The sequence below is a fragment of the Dipodomys merriami genome, unplaced genomic scaffold (genome assembly GCF_024711535.1).
Source record: "Dipodomys merriami isolate MVZ:Mamm:240054 unplaced genomic scaffold, mDipMer1.0.p SCAF_5, whole genome shotgun sequence".
Classification (NCBI taxonomy): domain Eukaryota; kingdom Metazoa; phylum Chordata; class Mammalia; order Rodentia; family Heteromyidae; genus Dipodomys; species Dipodomys merriami.
Genome location: NW_027206068.1, coordinates 34,635,279 through 34,660,795, shown reverse-complemented (window position 1 = coordinate 34,660,795; position 25,517 = coordinate 34,635,279). Strand labels below are relative to the sequence as shown.

Sequence of the window (25,517 nt, the reverse complement as noted above, 5' to 3'; positions counted from 1 at the left end):
TTATAATTACATGGACAAGATAATGAGTACATTTCTTATCAAGCATTGTAGCCTCCTCCTTTGTTTCCCCTTCCATCCCTCCCATCCCCTGCCCCCCATCCGATCCCCCCCAATTACCACCCCCCCCCCCGCACCAAAGTTGTAAAGTTTGTTTTCAACCTAACAACTTGTACATCTCATTGTTGCAATGGGTCCACCTGTATCCCTATTTAAATGATTTGTTTTTCCCCTTCCCCTCCACAAATTATACCGACAACAAATACAGTGAAAGTAGGGGTTATACCATGGGGGAGGGACATACAAAGCAACAAAGAAATAATCTTATAAATGCATTAGAAACAATCGCATGAAAGAAAAAAATTGAATACATATCTTAGGGTTCATTTCCCTAACATCAGCTCTGTATCCCTATTTAAACAATTTGTTTTTTCCCTTCCCCTCCCCAAATTATACCAACATCAAATACAATGAAAACAGGGTTATACCATGGGGGACGGACATACAAAGCAACAAAAATTTACATGGTACCTTATAAATTAGTGTTAGAAACACTAACAAGGAAGAAAAAAACCACTTGTGTCCCTATCTTTGGGTTTATTTTGCTTAACATCATCTTATCTGAGCTTGTCTGCTTGTCCCAGCCATATCATCGTTATTTCAAATAAGGGAAACCATGGAACATATGTTTCTTTGGGCCTGGCTTACTTCACTTTAGTAAATTTCTAAAGAGAATTGATCACAGAGGATGGTTAAGTGAACTTGAGTAAACTTCTTCTGTGGAGAGTTTTTGATGAAATGAAAAGTTACTGAGTTGCTTGTAGTTGCTCAAGACTATGATAACCTCTTGTCTTTATTTTTAGTTAAATGCAACTAAGCGAGATGGTTTCTTTATTTTAATGTTCTTGATGGATTCTCCTTCTGAAAAAAAATCACAAATAGAATGTTAACTTTACCAAATTAATTATTGAGTACAAAAAGAGAAGGAAAGCTTCTTCTAGATTCAAAGACTATAAAAATCCAGAAAAAGGCTTTGAAAATTATTGCAGAATAACTTAAAAGTAGTTTCAATTTAAAGAGACATGTATGAGTATTTCTTTACCAAAAAACCTTTTGAATCTACAATGAACCCCACCCATCCAAAACATTTTAGCAACTCATGGCAAAACAAAACAATAATTGAGATTACTTATTAAAAATAAATCTATACTTTTTCTGAATACTTGTTTATTCATTAATTCATTCGTTTATACATTCATTCACTTTTTTTTGAACTTCATATTATTCCTAACACTATGCATATAATGGAAGCAAACGCAGGGAGATCAGTTAACAAGTAGAGAGGAGAAGACAAACAAGTGATTAAAATAGTTTTATAGGTTCTACTAATAGTAGATGCTCCAGGTACCAGGGAATAGTTGTTGTGTTAAAAGGTGCTAGACAGTACAACATGCTCTGTGGAAGGTGAGGCCAAAGGCAGGGAAAACAGATTGAACACGTCTGCCAGGAGGGAAGAGATATGCATTTGTTACACTGGGAAAGATGAAGAATAAACTTAGAGGAAACTTTATTATATGCAGAAACTGAAAAGGAGAGAGCTGGAAATATAGGAAGAAACATGTCTATCCTAAGGCAGGTATGAAAATGAGGATAATATAAAAAGAAGAAAATTTTCTTTCCCTGTCATACACACAACATATATCTGTGAAGGTAGGAAAAGAGGTAATTTCCAGAAAGGTAACATATTTATAGAAAGATGAAAGGAAAGGAACTCAAAGGAAAGAAAATTTGTGGAAAAGTTAGTTAACATTAGTATGACAATTATTAGCTTCATTTATTTTCTACTTTAGGTATACTGTGAATAATGTAATTGACAACAAAGTTTCCCATTTCTTTTCTTTTTTTTTCGGTTGTGAGGCTTGAACACTGGCCCTGGGCATTGTCCCTCATCTCTTTAGCTCAAGGTGAATGCTCTACCACTTGAGCCACAACTCCACTTCCAGTTTTCTGAGTGGTTTATTGGAGATAAGAGTATCTTCTATACAACTGCCCAATAAATAAGTGGGCGAAAGACTTAAAGAGAAGCTTCTCTGAAGAAGAAAGAAGGATGGCCAATAGACACATGAAGAAATGTTCAACATCCCTAGCCATAAAAGAAATGCAAATCAAAACAACATTGAGATATCACCTCACTCCAGTTAGAACAGCAAAAATCAAGAACTCTAACAACAACAGATGCTGGAGGGGATGTGGACAGAAAGGAACCTTACTTCCTTGTTGGTGGGAATGTAAACTTGTTCAACCACTTTGGAAAGCAGTATGGAGGTTCCTCAAAAGACTTCACATAGATCTCCCCTATGATCCAGCAATCCCACTTTTGGGCATTTACCCAAATGTTTACAAACAAGACCACACTAAAGCTACCAGCACAACTATGTTTATTGCAGCATTATTTACCATAGCTAAGATATGGAACCAACCCAGATGCCCCTCAGTAGATGAATGGATCAAGAAAATGTGGTATATATACACAATGGAATTCTATGCCTCCATCAGAAAGAATGACATTTCCCCATTTGTTAGGAAATGGAAAGGTTTGGAAAAAATTATATTAAGTGAAGTAAGCCAGGCCCAAAGAAGCATAGGTCCCATGGTTTCCCTTATTTGCAATATCTAGTATAGGTATGAGTCAAGCGGAAAAGGTCAGATAATGTGATGTTAGGAAAATGAACCCTTAAATATGTATTTTAATGTTTTCGTTTCTTTCATGCATGTGTTTCTAACGCATTTATAAGATTATTTCTTTGTTGCTTTGTATGTCCCTCCCCCACAGTGTAACCCCAGCTTTCACTATATTTGATGTCAGTATAACATGTGGAGGAGATGGGGACAAACAAGTCGTTTAAGGATTCAGGTGGACCTGTTGCAACAATGAGAAGTACAAAATGTCATGTCAAAACCAGCTTTACAATGTCAGTGTGGGGGGGGAGGGGGGTATAATTGGGTGGGGGGAGGGGGGAGGCGGGGAAGGGAGGTGAAGGGTAAACAAAGGAGGAGGCTGCAATGCTTGGTAAGAAATGTATGCATTATCCTGCCCATGTAATTGTAGCCCCTCTGTACAGTATGTTCTCAAATAAAATAAAATAAAATTAAAAAAAAAAAAAGAGTATCTTCTATGCCTCCATCAGAAGGAATGACATTGCCCCATTTGTTAGGAAAGACTTTGAAAAAAATTATCTTAAGTGAAGTAAGCTAGGCCCAAAGAAACATAGGTCCCATGGTTTCCCATATTTGCAATAACTAGTATATGTCTGGGACAGGTAGAAAAGGTCAAAAGCTATATATGTGTGTGTGTGTGTGTGTGTGTGTGTGTGTGTGTGTGTGTGTGCGCGCGCGCGTGCATGTGTGTGTGTGTGTGTGTGTGCGCGTGCGCACGCATGTGTGTGTGTATGGTTACATATATATATATGACCAATATGACCAGATAAGCTGAAGTTAAGCAAAATGAACCCCAAGATAGGGACACAAGTGGTTTTTCTTTGTTGCTATTGTTTCTAATGTATTTATAAGGTACCATGTGATTTTTTTTGTTGCTTTTTATGTCCCTCCCCCATGGTGTAACCCCTGTTTTCACTGTATTTGATTTTGATTTAATTTGGGGAGGGGAAGGGAAAAAACAAAATGTTTAAATAGGGATATAGGTTGACCCATTGCAACAATGACATGTACAAGACACTATGTTGAAAACTTTACAGTTTAGGAATGGAGATGGAGTGTAGTTGTGGAGGTAGGAAGGAAGGGATGGTAGGGAAAAAACAAAGGAGGCAGCAATTCTTGAGAGGAAATGTACTCACTACGTTGCTAGTGTAACTGTACCCCCTCTGTGCAGTATTTTCACAATAAAAAAATTATTTAAAAAAAAAGAGTCCCACAGACTCTCCTGCCCAGGCTGGCTTTGAACCATGATCCTCAGATCTCAGCCTCCTGAGTAGCTAGGATTACAGGCGTGAGCCCCAGCGCCCGGCTACAGTTTCCCATTTCTTTCTTATGCTAGAAAACTTGAAGCCAAATTTGTGACCTAGATGAAGTATAGTATTGATCAATGTGGAAAACACTTTTAGCCTTATTAGTCACAGTAACATCATTCTTCTTGCCATCTTAGCTTACCCCAATTTAACTTATATTGCATGATCATATTTTGACACTTGGATTTTGTTCAGCAAAATTCATACACTACACACATTTATACTTATTTCATTAACATTATATATGTATCTTAACAGAACAGTTAATATAAGTTGAAGAAAGGAGAGATTATTTCAAGAAAAAAACTAATACAAACATGAACAATGTGTGAAAGGAGCATGTAGAACAGGAAAGAGAGTGTAAGCAACAGCGTTGTCAGCCTGTTGGGCTCCAATAATCCTTGCCTGTAGCTAGTACATTAAAAATGCACCTCCATATCTAAGTCTTCTTTGAGAAGAGGTTTTGTGAAATTCTCTACCGAGGATGGCTTTAAACCAAAACCTTATCAATTTCAGTCTCCCAAGTAGCTAGAATTATAGGCATAAGCCACCACTTATAAGTGAGTTTGAAAGAAAGTTGATGATTTCCTTACTAAGCATCATGAATTAGTTTCAGTGAAAAATTTAGGTAGAATTTAGGTAGAATTTTGAAGGGCACAATTAGACAGAAACAGAAAAGGAAGACTGATCATCATTTGCTGATTCTTGCATCTGCAGGACTAAATAATTTCTCAAAGAGAAATAAAGCTATAAGAACACTGAAAATACTGAAATAATAGAAGGAAAACTTGAAGATGACGCCATTTCTAGGAATGAGAGGAAATAACAAGTGACCAAAGACAAATTTAGGGATTAAGAGAAAAAAAACAAGGAAGTCAGGGATGAAACAGTGATCATTAGAAAATTCTCAGTTAAAGAGACGCTTTTTGTATTGTAAAGATACTGTACAGAGGAGTTACAGTTACATGAGCAAGGTAATGAGTACATTTCCTATCGAGCATTGTTACCTCCTCCTTTGTTTTTCCCCTACTATCCCTTTCCTCCTTACCTCCCCAACTCCTCCCTGCCCCCACCAAAGTTGGAAAGTTGTTTTCAACAGTGTCTTATACATCTCATTGTTACAGTAGGTCAACCTGTATCCTTATTTAAGCATTTTGTTATTTCCCTTCCCCTTCCCAAATTAGAAAAATGTATAAACAAGATGCAGAGCACTGGAATCAAATACAGTGAAAACAGGGGTTATACCATGGGGGAAGAACATACAAAAGAAAAAAAATCACATGGTACATTATAAATACACTTAAAAAATAGCAAGAAAGATAAAAACCTCTTGTGTCCCTAACTTGTTCATTTCGCTTAGCACCATCTTGTATGGTTATATGGACGTAGCTTTTGACCTTTTCTGCTTGTCCTAGACATATACTAGTTATTGCAAATAAGGGAAACCATGGGACCTATGTTTCTTTGGGACTGGCTTACTTCACTTAATATATAGATATATATTCCCAAATCTTTCCATTTCCTAACAAATTGGTGGTGCCATTTTTCTGATGGAGGCATACAAAAAGTGATATATATTTTTTTTTCTTGGTGCATTCATCTACTGAGGGACATCTGGGTTGGTTCAATATCTTAGTTATGGAGACTCTTATCCCCAATTAACAACCAGCACCAGAAGTGGTGCTGTCGGTCAGGTGGTAGAGTGCTAATCTTGAGCTGAAGAACTCAGGAACAACACCCAGGCCCAGAGTTCAAGTCCCACAACTGACAAAATAAATAAAAAAAGAAAAATGAAAATTCACAGTTAAGATTCAGGTTTATGTTATCAGCAGAAAGTCAGAATATAGATGGAAATTTTAGAAAGATTTGAATATTTTATTGTTCCAATGGTAGTAAAGAGTAAAGGAATGATGGTCAATATCTGAACTTATCTCAAGAAATAGGAAGTTGAATGCAGAAGTTCATACCCATCACTCTAGAGCACTTCTGGTCCTTTACGGGACTATCTCACAAGGCGCCACCTTTAAATGCTTTGAAATTCACTCATCTTCATTCATGCATGCCTGCCTTTCCTCTCAACTTCCCATCTCAGTAACTGATTCTTTTTTCAAGAATTGTTCAGATAAAACATTTCATTAATATCCATTTTTTCCTCACCACTTCATACAGTCAGCATCCCATTACCAAGTGAAGCTCACTTATTCTTCTTTCAAATGATTCCTTGGTGTGCTCCTTCTCACCATGAATACAGATCCAAGTCACCATCGTCTCTGTGACTGCCTGTAGAGTGGTCTTTCTACCTCCATTCCTATCTCATTGCACTGTTTTATTGTTGATTCATGTTTTCAAAATTAAATATCTGTTTATACTTCACCACTTCTGAGAATTTTTAACTTAGAAAATCCTCCTCTTAGTGAAAACTTCTACTACTTACTACTTTAAAGTAGTTGTTGGCAGTCAATCGTTTGTGAGAAACTAAAAGTAACCCAAAAATTCTTTAGCTACATGTGGGTTTGGTATAGTAAAAATCACTTGAATTTATAACAGAACTATTCACTAGGTTTATATATTTTCTTCATCATTGATTGGGAAGTAGGACAAAGGATATTTTTAAATAAGTTTTTTTATTGTGAAAATACTGTACGGAGGGGTTACAGTCACATGAGCAAGGTAATCAATACATTTCTTATCCAGCATTGTTGCCTCCTCCTTTGTTTTCCCCCTACCATCCCACCTCCTCAACTACACCTCCACCCCCACTTCCCACCCCCAGCCCCACCTGAATTGTAAAGTTCGTTTTTCGACATAGCGTATGGTACATCTCATTGTTGCAATGGGTCAATCTGCATCCCTATTTAAACATTTTTTCCCTTCCCCTCCCCAAATTATACCAACATCAAATAAAGTGAAAACAGGGGTTATATATACCCTGAGGGACAGACATAAAAAGCAACAAAACTCACATGGTACCTTATAAATAGGTTAGAAACAATAGCAAGGAAGAAAAAAACCACTTGTGTCCCTTTCTTGGGGTTCATTTTGCTTAACAGCATCTTATTTGAGCTTTTCTGCTTGTCCCAGACATATACTAGTTATTGCTAATAAGGGAAACCAATGATCACAAACAAGACCATACTAATGCTACCAGCACAAGTATGTTTATTGCAGCATTATTTACCATAGTTAAGATATGGAACCAACCCAGATGCCCCTCAGAAGATGAACTGATCAAGAAAATGTGGTATATATACACAATGGAATTCTATGCCTCCATCAGAAAGAATGACATTGCCCCATTTGTTAGGAAATGGAATGATTTGGAGGAAATTATATTAAGCGAAGTAAGCCAGGCCCAAAGAAACATAAGACAAAGGATTTTTGAATCCAATTTTACTAGAGGTTCAGGAGACCAGAAGATTCTAAGAGGACAAGGGATGAGCAATTAGAATGTGTTCGGTTAAAGAAGGAAGAGACTAACAAGAGAATAGGAGACAAACTACTAGATGATAAATATTAAGAAGTGATGGAAACCAATTTTTTCCCACTTATAATGTAAAAGATGAACTGTAGCATTTGGTATGATTTATTAACCTTGAGCTAAATTGTTTGCTGTAATTCGCCTCTTAGATCCAAGATTCATCAGTGCCCACCTCATTCCTGAGAGTGACAACCCTGAAGATGACAAAGTTTATTTTTTCTTCCGTGAAAATGCAATTGATGGAGAACATTCTGGAAAAGCTACTCATGCTAGAGTAGGTCAGATATGCAAGGTGAGCTAAAGAGAGGAAAACTTGTGTGATGTTGTCCAAGTTTTATTTACTTTCGTTTTCCACCTAGGCACCATTTCAATGGAAAATATACCTGAAATGGATGAAAACATATCATAACAAGTACTTAAATATTTAAAAGTAATTAAAAGTACATCACCATAGCTTTTAAATAGGTCTTCAAAGTTGAATTCCCACATAGATTTGGTGTGATAACACCTGTTACTTAATTACTTTAGAATGACATTAAGTGATTTTGTCCAAATGATATTCTAGCATGTAAAAAAACCATTTTCCTGGTTATAAAGATATAAAATATCATTAGGTAGTCTATACCATTTGATATTTTCAGATTTAGTATAATTCCTACATCTAGTCGATTTTAGATGAATACTCATTGAAATATTAATTTAATATTAAGAGAGAGAAAATCACAGGTTATTTTTTTACAAGTTAACTGTGCTAGTCTATATACTTGTGTGTATTCATACATAGACACACAAACATAAAATTTTAAACCATAGAGCTTTATCCTTCTGAGGTAATTCAATTGGGTGACAAGGCATCAGGATTATTATTGCATTAGATACCTAAACTAAATACCTAGAATAAAATTTTCTCCAGACATACTTAAGGATGAATCAATATTATCAATGAGAACAGATGATGGAAGTACTACCTCATTCTTTGCAGTACAAAGAGTGGCAATATCCACACTGGGAATAAAATAAACTAGTAAGGTGTAGTAGATCATCTTTCAACTAATAAAAATCACAAAGCCAGCTCCATTAAAATATGATGTTGTCTTTATTTAATATCCATTTTTTATAAATCTGTATTTATGGTGACTTCTTTCCTGACCAATCATGATCCAGCTATCTCTAGGCTTTTAAAATTTGTTGGTAATATATAATCACTAGGTAAGAAATGAGAGTCTTTTCCTCAAAAACTTTCAAACGTTTAAAAAGTATTATTTACAGAGGTTAAACAGATTCATAATATAGAAGAAATTGGGTAAGTAAAATATAAATCAGCGTTCTATTTGTGAAGGACATATGTTTCTACATGCACATAAATACCATTTTTAAAGACAATAATTGCTAGTAAACATGTACCTTGTAATAGAATTTATTGCTACCATTAAGCTAAAATTAAGTTTTATTTGCAGTGGGTAGAGACACTGTCAAAATATTTTCTCTGGAATGAGATTCCTTTATGAAGGTTTGTGCAAATATTTTCCTAACATGCTATTTGTAAAGTATAAATTGCTTCAACACTTTAAGCTTTAAAATTACTTGATGCCAAGATGCTTTATTGAGGGGATATATTTTCAGAATATTTCAGAATATAAAGCATACCTTTACTATCCACTCAATAAATACTAAATGCCTATTGCATTACAAATACTGTGAACCAGGCTGCATAGGTTGGTTAAGATTTCATAAAATGACTAGCAAGTAGGAAAGAGGGAAGAGAAAAACCAAACCAACACAACAGCAACAGTTGCTCATCAAAACATAGTAATAGAATGAAAAAGGAAATGAATTCTAATTCTTTCATTACAATAAAAATTGCACATATTTTTCATGTGCATGCTACTTTAAATTATGTACAGATTGTGGTATGGCTAACTGAAGCAAATTAAGATATTACCTCACATAGTTATTATGATCCTTTGTGGTAAGAATACTTAAATTCTACTCTTGGCAATTTTAAATAACATAACCAACTATTATGAACTATAGTCACCATGTTCTATAATAGATCTCTGGTTTCCTCTCCTGCCAGAATGACTTTGGAGGACACAGGAGCCTGGTGAATAAATGGACTACCTTTCTCAAAGCCAGGCTCGTTTGCTCTGTGCCAGGTCCCAATGGCATTGACACCCACTTTGATGAACTACGTAAGTAGCTGGTGGTTTTTCCACAGGACTTTGTGCAGACTTTGCCACAACTACAGCAAACTCAATTCTCCCTAATTTTGTTTTCAAACAGAGGATGTATTCCTAATGAACTCTAAAGATCCCAAAAATCCAATCGTCTATGCAGTGTTTACAACATCAAGGTAAAGACCTTTCACTACTATGTTCATGAAACTGCATGTTATTTACTTGTTTTCCAAGTATCTGAAATTTGTGAAAATGAAATCCTGGAAAGAATGCTGCTTTAATCATCTTTGAACTATCATACACATTTGGGTGGTTAAGTCAGTTATTAGGAAATGTTTGTCTCATTTTTTTCATTTTCTCCCTACTTTAAGCCCCTTATACTAATATAAATCCTTGTTAAAACTTTCCAAACAAAGGAACATACAAAGAAATTATTTCAGGGAAGAATGTCATCAATCTAACCAGAAAGAAAGATGAAGCAATTTAGAAAGAATATGCCATATTCTATGCATGGTTACAGTTTAAATATTTGAGTTAAGTATAGAATTTAATAAAAATTGATATTTACATTTGTACAAGTTTGTCGTGACATGACTACAGAAATTAAGTGGGGTGACTTAATTTAGAATGGATTTATAATACACATATTTTATAATTATAAATAATGAGCACATGCACAATTAAAATGCCTTGTCATATATTTTTTTCTTAATTACATGTTATTACAACAAGCAAAATAACAATATGTATATACACACATAATTGAAAGTTTCCTGTCTTCATATCTTCATTACTTACCTCAATAACTAAATGGAAGAGATGAAAGGCAAGTAAGATGTTCTTAGACACTAACAATGTCACTGAGAAGAAAGTCCTCTTTCAAACCTAATGGTTTGCATGAGTACCCACGGAGAGAGTAGATAGGGAAACATCAGAGCAACTTCTGGCCCTTTCTATTCATTGTGCTCCACTTTCCATAGAGTCAGACACATTTTCCTGCATTGAACAGACTATAGAATTGCTGTACACACTTTTAGGCTTACTACAAGTAAAATGATCTCAAGTGAAACTAATACAAAGACTATATTTTAAATATTTAGTTGTTTTTTGTGTGTTTTTTTTAATTTCTGTTTTTGTCAGTCATGGGGCTTGAACTGAGGGGGTAGGCACTGTCCCTGAGCTCTTTTGTTCAAGGCTAACACTCTCCGACTTTGAGCTACAACACCACTTCCAGTTTTCTGGTGGTTAATAGGAGATAAGAGTCTCACAGACTTTCCCACCAGAGGTGGTTTTGAACCATGATCTTCAGATCTCAGCCTCTTGAGTAGCAATGATTACATGCTTGGACTACTCTCCTGGCTATATAGCTTTTAAAGTTGGTAAATAGACTCTCTTTATAAATCCAATTATTCTCTCTTTTGAGCCACAACTTAGCTTTTACTGGCCACCTTGTAATCCAGATGTTATGGTATAAAAAGTATGCATATTGGATGCCCGTAACTCATGCATATAATTCGAGCTACTCTGGAGGCAGGAAAGTCCATGAGACTCATTTCCAATTAACCACCATAAAACCAGAAGTGGTGCTGTGGCCCAAGGTGGTAGAGTACTAGCCTGCTCAAAAGAGCTCAGAGACAGTGCCCAGGAGTTGAAATCAAGCCCCACAAATGCCACCACCACCACCAACAACAAAATCTCATAAAACCAAGTAACACAAATCTGAGCATTAAGTTTATACAGTTTTTACAATGCATTGTTTAATACACAGACTTCATTTCTTCCTCCTCCTGCTCTATTCATCCTGCTGTTCATCTCTCTCTCCTCCTTCCTTTCCCTTTCCTTTTTAGCAGCCTGCTCTTCTTCTTCCCAAGATTTTTTCCCGTTTATCTCTTCACCATTATATATATATATATATATATATATGTTTTATATTGAAAAAATATTATACGGAGGGCTTACAATTGCATGAGTAAGGTAATGAGTACATTTCCTAGCTAGGATTGTTACATCCTTCTTTGTTTTTCCCTGACCATCCCTTCCCTAACCATCTCCCCAACTCCTCCCTCGCCCCCTCCCAAGTGTAAAGTTCGTTTGGGACACAAGTGTTTTTTTCTTTCTTGTTATTGCTTTTAACGTATTTATTAAGTATTATGTGATTCTTTTTGATCTTTTGTATGTTCTTTCCCCACAGTATAACCCCTGTTTTCACTGTATTTGATTCCGGTGCCCTGCATCTTGTTTATACATTTTTCTAATCTGGGGAGGGGAAGGGAAAGAACAAAATGTTTAAATAAGAATACAGGTTGACCCATTGTAACAATGATATGTATAAGACACTGTGTTGAAAACGAACTCCTCATCATTATTTTCAGCATAAATTTCACATTACCTGAACTTGTTGAAATAAACATGTGTCTTCATACGAATTTAGACAGGGCTATTGGTGCCATATTTTAAGTATAAAAAATAACTTGAATTAAAAATCAAAAGAACTACAGTGACCCCCATGTCCATGAGAGCATACAGAGAACATTTATCTGCAGTGTCCAATACTGGTTTATTCTGTGACCATTGGAGCCATTGTAAATGCTTAGATGTTTTCCTCTAATTTAAACTTTAATACTCTGGTTATGATGGTTCATACCTGTAATTCCATCATGGGAACTGCACACAGAGCCCCTGTCTTATGAAAAGCATTTACATGTACAATTAAGAAACATATTTTAATTGATTCTATATACAAGATATCTAAAGATTGTGCAAATTAAGCATGTGTTCATTATTCCATTTCCTTTTACAATGATTCTTAAATTTGAGTATGCTCCTGAACCACTTAGAGAGGATATTAAAGTTCAAGTCCTTGTATTTTGTAGCCAGCCAAAGAAGTCAATTTAAATTAGAAAAATAATGCCAACAAAAATTCATATTTATCCAATGATCTCCCAGAATGTCTGATTCTATAGATTCTGTAGAATTGTTCTATAGAATTCTATAGATTATATAGGCTAAATTTCCAGTTTTCACAAGTCCTATAGTCATGTTAATGCTACACCAATTGTAAGGATCCCCAACTTATTTTCCACTGACTTCATGGATAAGACAGTGTTACCTCTCCAATGGGTGTGTATTGGTGAACTAGTTATAAAAGCTATACATGATATTCAGAAAGCCTTTGGATGCTGTCTGATTTTAACAGTGTACTAGCAAAATATAGAGTAATAAGGGGTATCTACCATAAACATTGGGTTAAAAGATGATGAATCTAACAAAGGTTAATTTGTTATTAGAACCATCATCAAAACATTCAATCCTATTACTATTTATTGTAAGTTACAACCTTGTGCTCAGTAATTGATACAGCTGGAGAGAAGCTAGCCTGACACAGCACTTACAAGCTCCTTCCCTCAGGACACTTGTGGTCTTCCTAGCAGCACCCACATGGAGCAGTTTCAAATAATAAACTCTTAGGAACACATGGTTTTTATTTGGTCTGATTTATAGGCAGTTTTCTATGGGGAGAGATCAGTTAAAAGATAAGAATTCCATATTGTCAATGTGCACAGCTGTTTAATATCTTCACATAAGCTGTATTTGTCTTACTACATTCAAATGCAAGCTGTGACAGCTAGACTTTCAGTTTACTTCACTTACCTGATGTTTGCTTAGTAGAATGATGTGACTAATTGGTATAATTATCCACTTTTACCAGGGCATAATAACTACTCACTTAAAGTTATTGTCTGGATTGGAAGGAGATAATATTTGAAGTGCCTTCACAAATGTCAAACTTAGTTATTTGATCTAGTATATTTTTGTGACTTTAATGCTTAAAATGGTAAAAAGGTAAAGCCAGGCACTGGTGGCTCACACCTTTAATTGTAGATACTCAGGAGGCTAAGATCTGAGGAAAGAAGTTCAAAGACAGCCTGGACAAGAGGTCCACAAGACCTAAAACAGCACCAAAAAGCTGGAAGTGGACCTGAGGCTCAAGTGATAGAGTGCGAGCCTTAAGATACATACATACATACATACATACATACATACATACATACATACATACATACATACATACGTACATACATATGTACATACATACATACATACATAATCAGGTACAGCAACCAGGCCCTGAGTTCAAAACCCTTGTACCAGCACACACATGCATGCGCGCGCGCGCGCGCGCGCACACACACACACACACACACACACACACACAAAATCACACATACTTCAATTCAGAAAATTCATTCTCTATCAGGTTCAGTTTACAAAATCTCTACTTAAAACATTTTGTTTAGAAGTTCACCAGTTTCAATAATTTTGATTAAGAATTATACAAAGTGTGTATTCTATTTTCATAGTACAACAAAAATCAAATATTAATTTCTCCAGTACATAGTTTGTTTGATGTGAGCCTATATATATGTATATTCTTTGAGCAATAAATATGTCACTCATGCTTTCTAGTTCTGAGAAATCATAAGCTTATTTTCTTGTGCATTGATACAATACAAATGAGCTAATATCATTCCAAACAATATCTTTGATAAATAGAGTTCACATATATGTGTGTAAACTCTATAAGGGGAAACTAAGGAGGAGGCAACAATGCTTATAAGAAATGTACTCATTGCCTTGTTCTCGTAATTGTAACCCCTTTGTACAGCATTTACACAATTAAAAAAACTTATTAATAAAAAAGAAAAAATATACATGTTATGTTTATTAATACCTGAAAGTTTATAACCATTTTCATGCCATATTGAGTACCTTTTTGGGGTTTCTTTTCCAGCAACATCTTCAAGGGGTCGGCTGTGTGCATGTACAGTATGAGTGATGTACGGAGGGTGTTCCTTGGCCCGTATGCTCACAGAGATGGTCCCAACTACCAGTGGGTGCCATATCAAGGGCGAGTCCCCTATCCACGGCCGGGAACTGTAAGTAGTTTGGACATCTAACAGATGAAATGAATATGTTTTTCTGCCAATGTAACAAACAAATGCAGGTGAAAACATTAACTACAGATAATGTCAAACAAAAGTTCCATGATTATAAATAAAAGAGAAGGATTTTGTGTGTGTGTGATTCCATAGAATCTCACAAGTTCTTTGCTGTTTTGAGTTATCCGTTCAACATATTAATTTAAATGTTAATGCTTGCCTTTATTAGCAATAGATTTTGGGAAATAGAACCAAATGGGCAGACTTCTTTTATGAGTGAGATGTAGTGGAAATGTGCTCCATAATGGTTGCTTCTAGCTGATTAATCTTGTAACCAAAGCTAAAGTAGAATTTCAGAATAATCACTAAGATGAAATATCTATTGGTTACAAGAAGACAAATCGGTTTTGTATGAAAAATAAATATTAACTCCATATTAATGGCAGATTGGTTTTACTTCATTAGTAACAGGTTTATATTCCTACTCTTGATTGGTGAAAGTAACTTTGTGCTAAATAGGAATCAACTTCACTTCATCATGCTTGGTAGAACTCCATTTGCTATTATTTTGAGAAACAGATATAAATTCAGTGTTTTATCTGAATCTAAACAATGAAGAACTAAAAATAGCAAGTAGAACTAAGGTAGACATTGCTATTCTGTAGATTCTAAAGACAATTTTATAGGGAGATACAGATATAGTCAAAACTTTATTTATATAACTACAGATTTCAATGGCCAGTATTGTATCTCATCAGTGTAGAGATGCGAGTGTAGAGAGGTAAGTAGTGGCTCTAGTAGTCAGTTCAGGAGGTTCAGTACACTCGTGTTATTCATAGGTACTTGTTATGAGACATAAATCAAAAACACTAAGTGTTAGAAAGAGGACAAGGGAAGAGTTACCTAATCGAGGAGTCAGAGATGACATCTCACTCTGAATAAAATTCACTTGGACAGGCTTATTAGTGCTAAAAGGTGCCAACTGAGAAAGTGTCATTCCATCAACATGACTCGAAAAAAAAAATCACAGGCTTCTGAAACGATGTTATTATTTCTGTATATTAGTTAGGCTGTATTGAGTAAAAAGACAGTAAAGTAAGAAGATAAATTGTACAGAGAACTAAAATAAATCCCTTTGCTTTATATTTTGATAATAGAATATTAACATTTTGCAACCTATTTTTACTACTTGATAGTAAAGATGCACACAAATAATTTTAAACATCATTAGATAGGTTTTGTTGCTTCTTTAAGGGTTTTCTATAGTGATTTGATATCATAATAAAGTTAAATGATTTGATAATCTACTTAAAAACAGAAGTAAATTGTTAGGTTTTTATTGTATTATTGTATTGTATATATTCTTAGAAAAATACATACATAAATATAGATGCATATATAATTTCATTTCAAGCAGATCTACTTCATTCCTCATGAATTATTAATGTTTTTTTCAAGGTAATGTCAGAGACAATTGATTTCTAATTCTAAGCTTCTTGTAAGATCAGTATCTTCTCTTAATTACATTTTGTCTCTCTAGCTCTTATATTAAATGGCAGAAATTATTTAAGTGTGAAAGCACAAAGCATGAGATTGGAGATACTGTATCTATGAATATGTGTACCGCATAATTAAATGTGGAGAAATGAGCCACATTACATTTCTGCTTGGCTGCCTTATATTGAGTGCTTCTCTCCTGAAATGACATTATGCCAGCACACAACAATGAAGTTTTTATGACTTGTAGGGCCGATATCACTTTGGGTTAATCATGATGTCCATTCCATTCTAGTTGGTCATCACAGTTACCCTGTGATGCAGGTGTTTGCAGGATTAGAAAATCATTCTGACTTTCTCCAATCCAATCATTACTTCCATTTAGTTTTTATTTTATTTTATTCTATTCTATTTATTATATCAAATACCACTGTATATATACAACTTGGTTGTGTAGTTATAAAAGCCTCAGGCTTTTCCTATACACTGATTCATGGGAGTAATTTGCAAGTTCTTCAGAAGAAATGGTGACATAATTCCTTTCAGAAGTTATATACTGGAAGTGGCGCTGTACTCAAGTGGTAGAGCGCTAGTCTTGAGCTGAAGAGCTGAGGGATAGTGCCCAGGCCCAGAGTTCAAGCCCCATGACCGACAAAAAAAAAAAAAAAAACAGAAGTTATATGCTTAAGAAATAAATACTGATGTTTACATTTACTAATTTCAGTTAATATTAACTATTAATCACTAATGACTGTTGATTGAATGTATTAATGTAAAATATAAGTAACACAATAATCACAGGTTAGATTCCTAAACCACTGAGGTCATGCACTATTATGTAATTCCTGGTCCTATTCATTAGTGGTTAAATAAAAAGTATTCTCTTTGTCTTTTTCTTCATAGTGTCCAAGTAAAACATTTGGTGGATTTGACTCGACCAAGGACCTTCCTGATGATGTTGTAACTTTTGCACGAAGTCATCCAGCTATGTACAATCCAGTTTTTCCTATTAACAACCGTCCAATAATGATCAAAACAGATGTCAATTATCAGTTTACTCAAATTGTGGTAGATCGAGTGGATGCAGAAGATGGCCAGTACGATGTCATGTTTATTGGAACAGGTAAAGGTGTAGCTTCTGTTGGGCATTTTCTTCTAGAACACTATCTTTTACTGATTAACCATATTAAATATTGAAGGTAAGTTTGCTAGACATTTTCAAGATATAGTTCATCTCTCATCAAAGGCTAAAAGAGTATTACTAATTCATTATCCTTTTAGAAAAGTAAAGACATATTAATTGAAAATACCTTTCAGTTTCACAGAATTACATGAAAATCAAGCAAAGATTATGTGAACAATTATTGTTGAGAGTTGAATTAAACTCTTGTGATCAATGACTTTTGGGAACAAATTTATATTGCTCTAACCATATCTGAAACTTTAGTCATCGAATGCAAAATTGTCTGAACCTTAAAATTGTCATCTGATGAGAACTTCCAAAAAACAAAATTATCAAGATTTGTTCATTTTTTTCTACCACTTAGTGGAGAAAAAGAAAAAGAAAAAAGGATCAATCTATCATTAGACATTTTAGTAACTATAATTGCAAACAAAAATTTCTGAGTGTTTTCAGAATTGATTATATTATTACTATGATGTATTATTTTATTTTCCTTGGCTCCTTTTACTAGTAATACTATTTTGGAAAGTATCGTTTATAAATCTGAAACTTGCTATTTAGGGTCAGATTTCAAGGTAGTACATTTCTAGCATCCATTAACTTGTTAACTTACATAAATCAATGGGAAATGAAGTGATTTCTCCACTGGAACCTTATATAATAATGTTTATTTTTCCTTGGTGAGAAACACAAAAATAATATGTTAACTACAAAAGAATGTCAACTGTGCAGTGCTTTAAAGAATTAAAGTTTTATAACAAAGTTATGAAACACTTATGCTATCAGGTTTAACAGTGTTAAATTCTGAGCAATACATTACAGTCTATTTTCACAGGTAAGAAGCTCTCTCTATGAAATAAAAGACTCCTAAAGAGATTCAAGGCCCCATAAAAGTCAATGGATTATTAGCACCAACTTCAGATTGCTAGAAAATATATGATTATATAGTATTTCTTCAATAAACATTATTTTATCTGCCAATGCAAATAAAATTGAATCTTTCTATACAATAATTATAATTGATGGTCAGTTTCTCATATATATGTATATATACATATATATATATATATATATATATATATATATATATATATATATATATGTTTCTTCACTTTTGGCTTAAAACTTCTCCAAAAACCTCTTACCCACCCTCAAAGCAACAAATTTGCTTTAGGGAATTTTACCAAAGACAGCCAGTCACAAGCTTTTAATCCTTCTCTGACACAAACTGTCTTTAAAGGCACCAATTTCATGAGAATGTTGAAGGTCTGATGGTGTGGACGGCTGTAGGTCAATACAGATCAGGGTCAGTTGTCAGCAAAGTAAATTGATTACAGTAATTTTATCTCTTAACTAAGTTTCACATCATAGCATATTGATCTTAGTTGAGTAATCTGATTCAATTTGTGTGAAAATGTTTGAAATATTACTCCATAAAACTTGATCTGAAGTACAGATAAAGTTGTGTTTAGACACTAGAGATCTGATCATAAGCACTGAGTAGATTAACCTAATTTCCCTTTAATCTTTGGTGTTATGAGTAGTCTAGGGTCTTGTAAACATAGAAGGATCATCTTAAAAGAGACCTTTAAAATGTACAAGGGATAAACTGGTAGCCTTTATTGATCACCATAAAAATCATTGTCAAGGGTATAAGTACATTGAGTTATTTTTATTATGGTAACTTGTTCTTTCTTGTAAGGTGTCCTCAAAAATATTCTGTTAAATTTGATGAAAATAAGCCATTTGAAGCTAATAAACAATTGTTGATCAAATTTACCCAGAAATGGGATATTGAAAAGTCAAATTTTTAGTTTAAAAAGACCCTTCTGTCAAGCAGTAGAATACACAGACAATTTGAAAAATTAATATTGTTTTAAGTAGCTGAATAAATGTGATAACTCCTACCATTAAAATGATCAATAATGAAAATTTTTAAATTGTTTGGTATATCTACAAAATGTACTCAACTATGTGAATTTGAAATGTCTTCTATGCCTTAAAATTGATTTACCATTGGGTGCATTAGTGAAAAATTACTGTAATACATAGTGCTGAGTGGTTATCTTGAGGAATCATGTTATTGTCTTTCCTCACTGTGTAATTATTGAGCTCTCTTTAAGGGCTTCCAGTGTTATAGAGTTTCAGGCGACAGGATGAGCAGCCAGGCTCTGACTGCCCAGTGCTAAACAACATTCCTACATTTTTTCATCTATATTTCATCTTTAACAGAGCACAGTCATTTCATAATAGAAGTGGAAAAACCTGTTACCACATCAGACTGATATAGCTAGTTTTCTTTTCTTCTGAGATACTTCACAATTAATGAGATTTTGAAACTAATAATACAGAAATTCACTCCAACATGCCAATTTCTGGAGTGCTAATAATATTTTACAATCACGTGGTTTCAGGATAAAACCTTCAATAAAATATAGTTCTTAAAATTCAGGGCTTTTAAAAATACCTTTTATTATCTTTAGGTAGTTGTACAAAGGAGTTGCCATTCACCAAAACAATGTATGAATCCAGCATATCTGTCTTTATAGCTGATCACATGTAGAATTGCCTGAAATGCATTCTAATATTTTGACAAAACAAAACAAATTAAAAGGAAGACGCAAGTCAAAATGTTCTTTTTTGGGACACATCTCAATTTCTTTCATTAGCTCTAACTTCTGTTAAGATCTATTTAAGTGATAGCCTTTATTTTTCCTCTCTTCCAAAGATATTGGTACCGTTCTTAAAGTAGTCTCAATTCCTAAGGAGACATGGCATGATTTAGAAGAAGTTCTGCTTGAAGAAATGACAGTTTTTCGGGTGAGTGCTGCTTAATTTCAAGTGTCAACAAGTTCAAGTGTGTATCTTTCCCCCAGGACAACTGCATGCTGAATTTGGTATGGACAAGTAATCTAACATACCTTTCTAATTAGCTTGTCAATTAGAAGCCAGACACTAGTCAAAATAAACCTTGAAACTTTCAATGTACTTTAAATCTAAATACATGAAAAAAGATAGTATTGGCTCAAATTTTGTTTTCTTAATGATAAAATATATGTTTTACCCTTTTATATTATTTATATACATTACTTCAATGAGTAAACTCCTCCCCTTTGCAAATCTTCCCCCCCCCACACACACACACACACTTGATGGTGTAGCTGGAACAAAATGTAGCTTTTGTGATTTCATTCAATGAAATACATTCTGGATGACAGAGTAATAAAGACATTTCAATCACATTCACAAGTTGTTTCATCGTATCTTCTTAAATCATTTCTTGGCAAAGGTAAATTTGAAGATTTCATATTAGTATTAGCAAATTTGTTATAAACTCCTAGTCTGCACACTTAAGAAATATAGAGATGTTTGTCTCTTTGTGTTCGGTGCCATAGAATACAGGTAAATTTCTGAGGTATTGAAGTTGAAGCTACAGAAAATAGGAAATGAAAGAACTGAAGGGGTGTAATGTAGAGATTATATCTGATGTTTCTTTTACAAAGCTAGACAATAGGTATCATTTGAACTGACATACATTTTGGCATAAAATATTTGTGAGACTTCAAAGAGAAATTATTTTGGGGGTCAACTCATATTGGGATATTTATAACTGCACAATAAATTTGAATTGGCAGAAAGTAAACAACTCATTAGGTCTAGTCTTTCAACTTCAGTGGTATATATTTTTAAAGATTTGTATTAGAGAATAATTTCATCTCCAGGCAGTTCAGATAGCTTATCTATAAAATGAATGTGTTGAATTACGTTTTCAATGAATTCAACATTAATTGATAAGCAAAATCTTCCCAAAACTTCTCTTAACCCTATATTTCTAAACCAGGGCATCCACATTGGCTCAGTATTCAGTAATAATGTGAAGACAAAGTGAAGTAAAATGTGACAGTTTCATATATATATATATATATATATATGATCAAATTTTGATTAAATAGCTTGGAATATTTAACAGACTTTCTGAGTTTCCTATCAGCAAAGGAACAGGAATAACCCCTAATTCACCAAGAGATTAGAGAGTTAGAGATGGTCATATAATGAAATAGGATAGTGGAAGCTCTGTGGTCAACCTATTATTGTTAATAGTATTTTATTGATTTCAATTAGCTAAGCTCAAAATGAGATACTTTAGTTGGTATGTCTACAAACCCTTGATTTAAAAACTCCAAATTAGTAAAAACTCTCATTCTGCCTTCTTAAACCCAAGCACTCTGCCCTTATTTATAGTTTATATTGGATGTAGGGTGAAAACTAATTCTTAGCCTTTTCCATAACACATGAGTTCCCTCAGGGAACAAGCACATTGAAACTTCAGCCTATAAATTTTAGCAAAACAATTATCCAAATGGACTGATATCCACTACAGAATGGACGTAGTTTCCATAAGCAAATTGGCATTGGGGAGTGAGTGGATTTATAAATTGCTGTTTTGTGTTCATTTTCAGAGCCTAAGGTTTATTTGTAATCAACATTTATAAATGAATTAATGAAACCATATTAATACAAAATAGAAATTGGGGACCCTATAGATTATAAGGGCCTTCCACAAGATGTCCAGGATTAGAGTATGCACCTAGAGAATGGGAATATAAATTTGTAATGGCAGCAGTTTATCCTGCTAATCTGGTACCCTTAGTAGAAAAACAAAAGGTTACCAGTTGTGCACATTTGAAGATGTATATTGCCACCTGTTACTAATACAGTTATGAGACACAACAGTATACTACCCTGAGAAATGTAAAATTATTTTTAGACTTTCTTATTCAAATTAATCTGGATTTCTTTATTTACACCCTTCAGTTGACAGACATAATCAAACAGAGCCCATTTATCAGGAGGAGTTGCATATGCGTGTCTGTAGGTCATGGGACAAGGATGGTACTAACTTTTGGTAGCACAGAGATAAATCTTGAAAACCTTACCCCTGAGAATATGTAAATTTCAGGTTACTCTGTGTTTCCAGGACTGAGTTATTATCTATTAGTGTAATTAAAGTTTACTTTAATTCTACTTTGTAGAATTGTTTAAAGTCTAGGGAAGACATTTTAGAAATACTCTCTCTCTCTCTCTCTCTCCCTCTCCATTTTTCAGGGATTTAATGAACAAAATATGCATATTTTTGAGTTAAACTGTATTCTAGTAAATTTTTATTCTTCATATCTCTAGATTTTAAGTTTATGTATCCTATCTTGCTTTTGTACTTTGATATATTTTTTAAAAATCCAACAAGGTGCTAATGGCACACACCTGTAAATCCTAGATGCTCAGGAAGCTAGGATTGCGATTTAAAGGCAGCCAGGGCAGGAAAATTCTTGAGACTCTTACCGCCAACAAGCTTGAAAAAATAAAAGTTTGAAGAGAATCTGTGGCTCAAGAGGTAGAGCTCTAGCCTTAGGCAAAAATTTCAAGGACACTACTGAGTCCCCGAATTCAAGCTCCAGAACCAATGTGTGCATAAGCATGGCATATACATGTGTGCACACACACACACACATACACACACACACTCCAATTTATAAATAGGAATTTTATTTAAGCTGAACTGTTAAAATGACCTTCAACAAAATCATGAAATATTGAAAGCCAACATTCTTGCCTGTAAAATATTTAATCTCTATTCTATTTTGTTAGTATTTTCTGCTTTCCAGAGAAATACACAATCAACTTATATGTGAGATTTCTGTTGCAATATATTTTTGGTGCTGGCACATGTTCTAATCTTAGATGTTCAAAGTGAGTAGATGATGATGATCACAGTTCAGGACAGCACAGGCAAAAAAACTTAGAATGATATTATGCAAACAAATAAGTTCAACATGGTGTTTACAACTGTAAACCTAGCATAGGTGGAAGGCAGCGATATAGATAGGTTCATGATCTGAGGCTGGCCTTACCAAAAATCAAGACCCTATCTGAAATAAACAAATAGAATTCAAGGTATTGCTTCAGGAGTATATAATTTGTTTAGAACATGTGAGTCCCTGAGTTCAAAACCACTTACCACTAAGAAAAAAAAGAAAGTATCTTGAAAAGAATTCCTTATCAATCCCAAATATCTAAGTATAAGTAAATAATATTGTTCTAGGATAGAAATAATTTCTTAGCAATCTTCAGTTTTGTGAAAAGTTTGTTTGCAACTAGAAATACCTCTCCTTGCACAGAAACTGCCCTAGTTTTTCTATGTTCTTTGCTATGCATATTGTCATTATAATATCGTTGACACTCAAGTAAACAAAACATATTTGAACAGAGTTTAGAGAATTATTTACTTTCAACTATTCTATCAGGAAAAGTTCTAGCAATTGGAATATTTCATTGTCAAACTTTAATTTTGCAGAGAAGAAAAAAACACAACACAACATAATAAATACATACTGTGAAAACAAAGGAATGTAATTATTTCTATAATTTTATTTGAGCCTTTTATTATCTCCTTTAAAATAGAATACAATAGAAAGGTTAACTTGGACACTGTGATACTTTTAACAAGGTCAATAGGCAAAGTTCAGAGTTAGGATCATCCTTATACCTGACACCCTTGGATAGTTTTTTAAAGACATATATAATGCTAACCAACCTGTTAATTTCCCATGTTTTCTTCTACATTGGACCATGTTCATTGTGCTCTTAATCGACTGAACATACAAACTTTATATCAGTTCTTGAATTTCAACCTGTCCAGTCCATCACCATTTCAAGACTAATTAATTAATCTGTCCAGTTGTATCACCATCTCAAGATTAATTAATTAACCTGTCCAGCCCATCACCAACTCAAACAACAGGACCCCCTCTTTTCAGGGGTTTCTCTCACTTCAAACACTTTTTTGTTCTGGGTAAAATTAAATCCCTATCAGTGCAGAGAAAGAAAAGTGTTTCTTGGCCATAAAATTTCCATTTTAGAGTAAAAATGTTAGTAAGCAATAAGAGGTGAAAGAAAGTTGGCATTTGAATCAATGTCAAAAAATTCTGACTTCAACCTAATGCTATTCAAAATAGCATTAAAGAGCTAAAATGTAGCTGATAATTCACTGTGAGTTGTAATCAGATATCTGAATTCGGATCTTATTTTTTTCTGATTCTGAACCAGCTAGTTAAAGTCAGTAGAGCATCAGCTTCTCTTTATCATGAAGAGTACACTTTTTAAAATGTTTTCTCAAAAGTTAACCTTGCAAGTCAGTGTTAACTATTGTCAACTAGTTATAGAAATAATTTGCTTTAAAATGATTGAACCAAATTCTGTGTCTTAGTTCTTTGTTATTGCTGTTGTTGATTATTTATCTTTTGTTTTACGCTAATATGGGGGCTTGAACTCAGGGCCAGGACACTGTCCTTCAGCGTCTTCATTTAGTACTGGTGCTCTAACAATTGAGCCACACTTCCACTCCTGGCTTTTGCCAGTTAATTACAGATAAAAGTCTCACAAACTTTTCTGCCAACCTAGCATTGAATTGTGATCCTCTGATCTCAGGCTTCTGGGTAGAGATTATAGGCATGAACTACCTCAGCCCTGTCATCTTATTTCTTAAGATAGCTTATCTATAGCTTGTTGAATATTCAAAAGACATAAAAGCCTGACATATGCTGATTTTTTTACATGAACTCTTCAGTATAGGGTTATCTTTCCAATCCTGTTCAAAAGGGTTTTGCTTTTGAAACACTTTAGTGCTAAATCAACTTGCAGTGCATTTAGGAATAATGGGCTTATTTAGAGTAATACTGCCTGTAAAGGATTGCAAGGCAGTTACATCAATAACACATGCATTTTAGACCCAATTTATACAATATTCCAGGAACAGCTGAGCAAACAAATGAAGGCATTTAATTTTCATTCAGATGTAAAACATAATTGATACTTTCCAAAACCTACTCTATCAACTCATTCTAAAGGAGCACTGTGTGCTTAGCATCCACTGAGCTATCTCAGAATCTCCTAGAATCAGCGGGTTGAAAAGCTTTGCAAGTGCAAAAGTTTAATAGAGACTAGATTAAAATATCTGGGAAAAACAGGATAAATTGGAGTAATAGAAAACCCTGAAAAGTTGCTAAGTTTTTAATTTCATTTTTACTTGAACACCAATTAAATTTGCAATTTAAGCCAGTTTCATGAAAAAAAAATGCTTATGAAGCTACATCTGTTTTAAATGTAAGTCATTTCTACCATCAGTGAGCTCTCAAGAAAAAAAAATATAGCTCATTTAAACGC

At 34.1% G+C, this 25,517-nt stretch overlaps 1 protein-coding gene across 3 annotated transcripts in view; it reads left to right on the top strand.

Annotated features, from left to right (window-relative positions):
• Positions 1–25,517, top strand: part of Sema3a (semaphorin 3A) — a 318,416-nt gene that overhangs the window by 262,187 nt on the left and 30,712 nt on the right. For all 3 annotated transcript variants that reach the window (XM_069996371.1, XM_069996370.1, XM_069996372.1), the window contains 6 exons: positions 7,650–7,792; positions 9,578–9,692; positions 9,784–9,853; positions 14,470–14,614; positions 17,018–17,237; positions 20,026–20,117. In XM_069996371.1, coding sequence (XP_069852472.1) covers positions 7,650–7,792; positions 9,578–9,692; positions 9,784–9,853; positions 14,470–14,614; positions 17,018–17,237; positions 20,026–20,117 — 785 coding nt within the window. The remainder of the gene's footprint in view (positions 1–7,649; positions 7,793–9,577; positions 9,693–9,783; positions 9,854–14,469; positions 14,615–17,017; positions 17,238–20,025; positions 20,118–25,517) is intronic.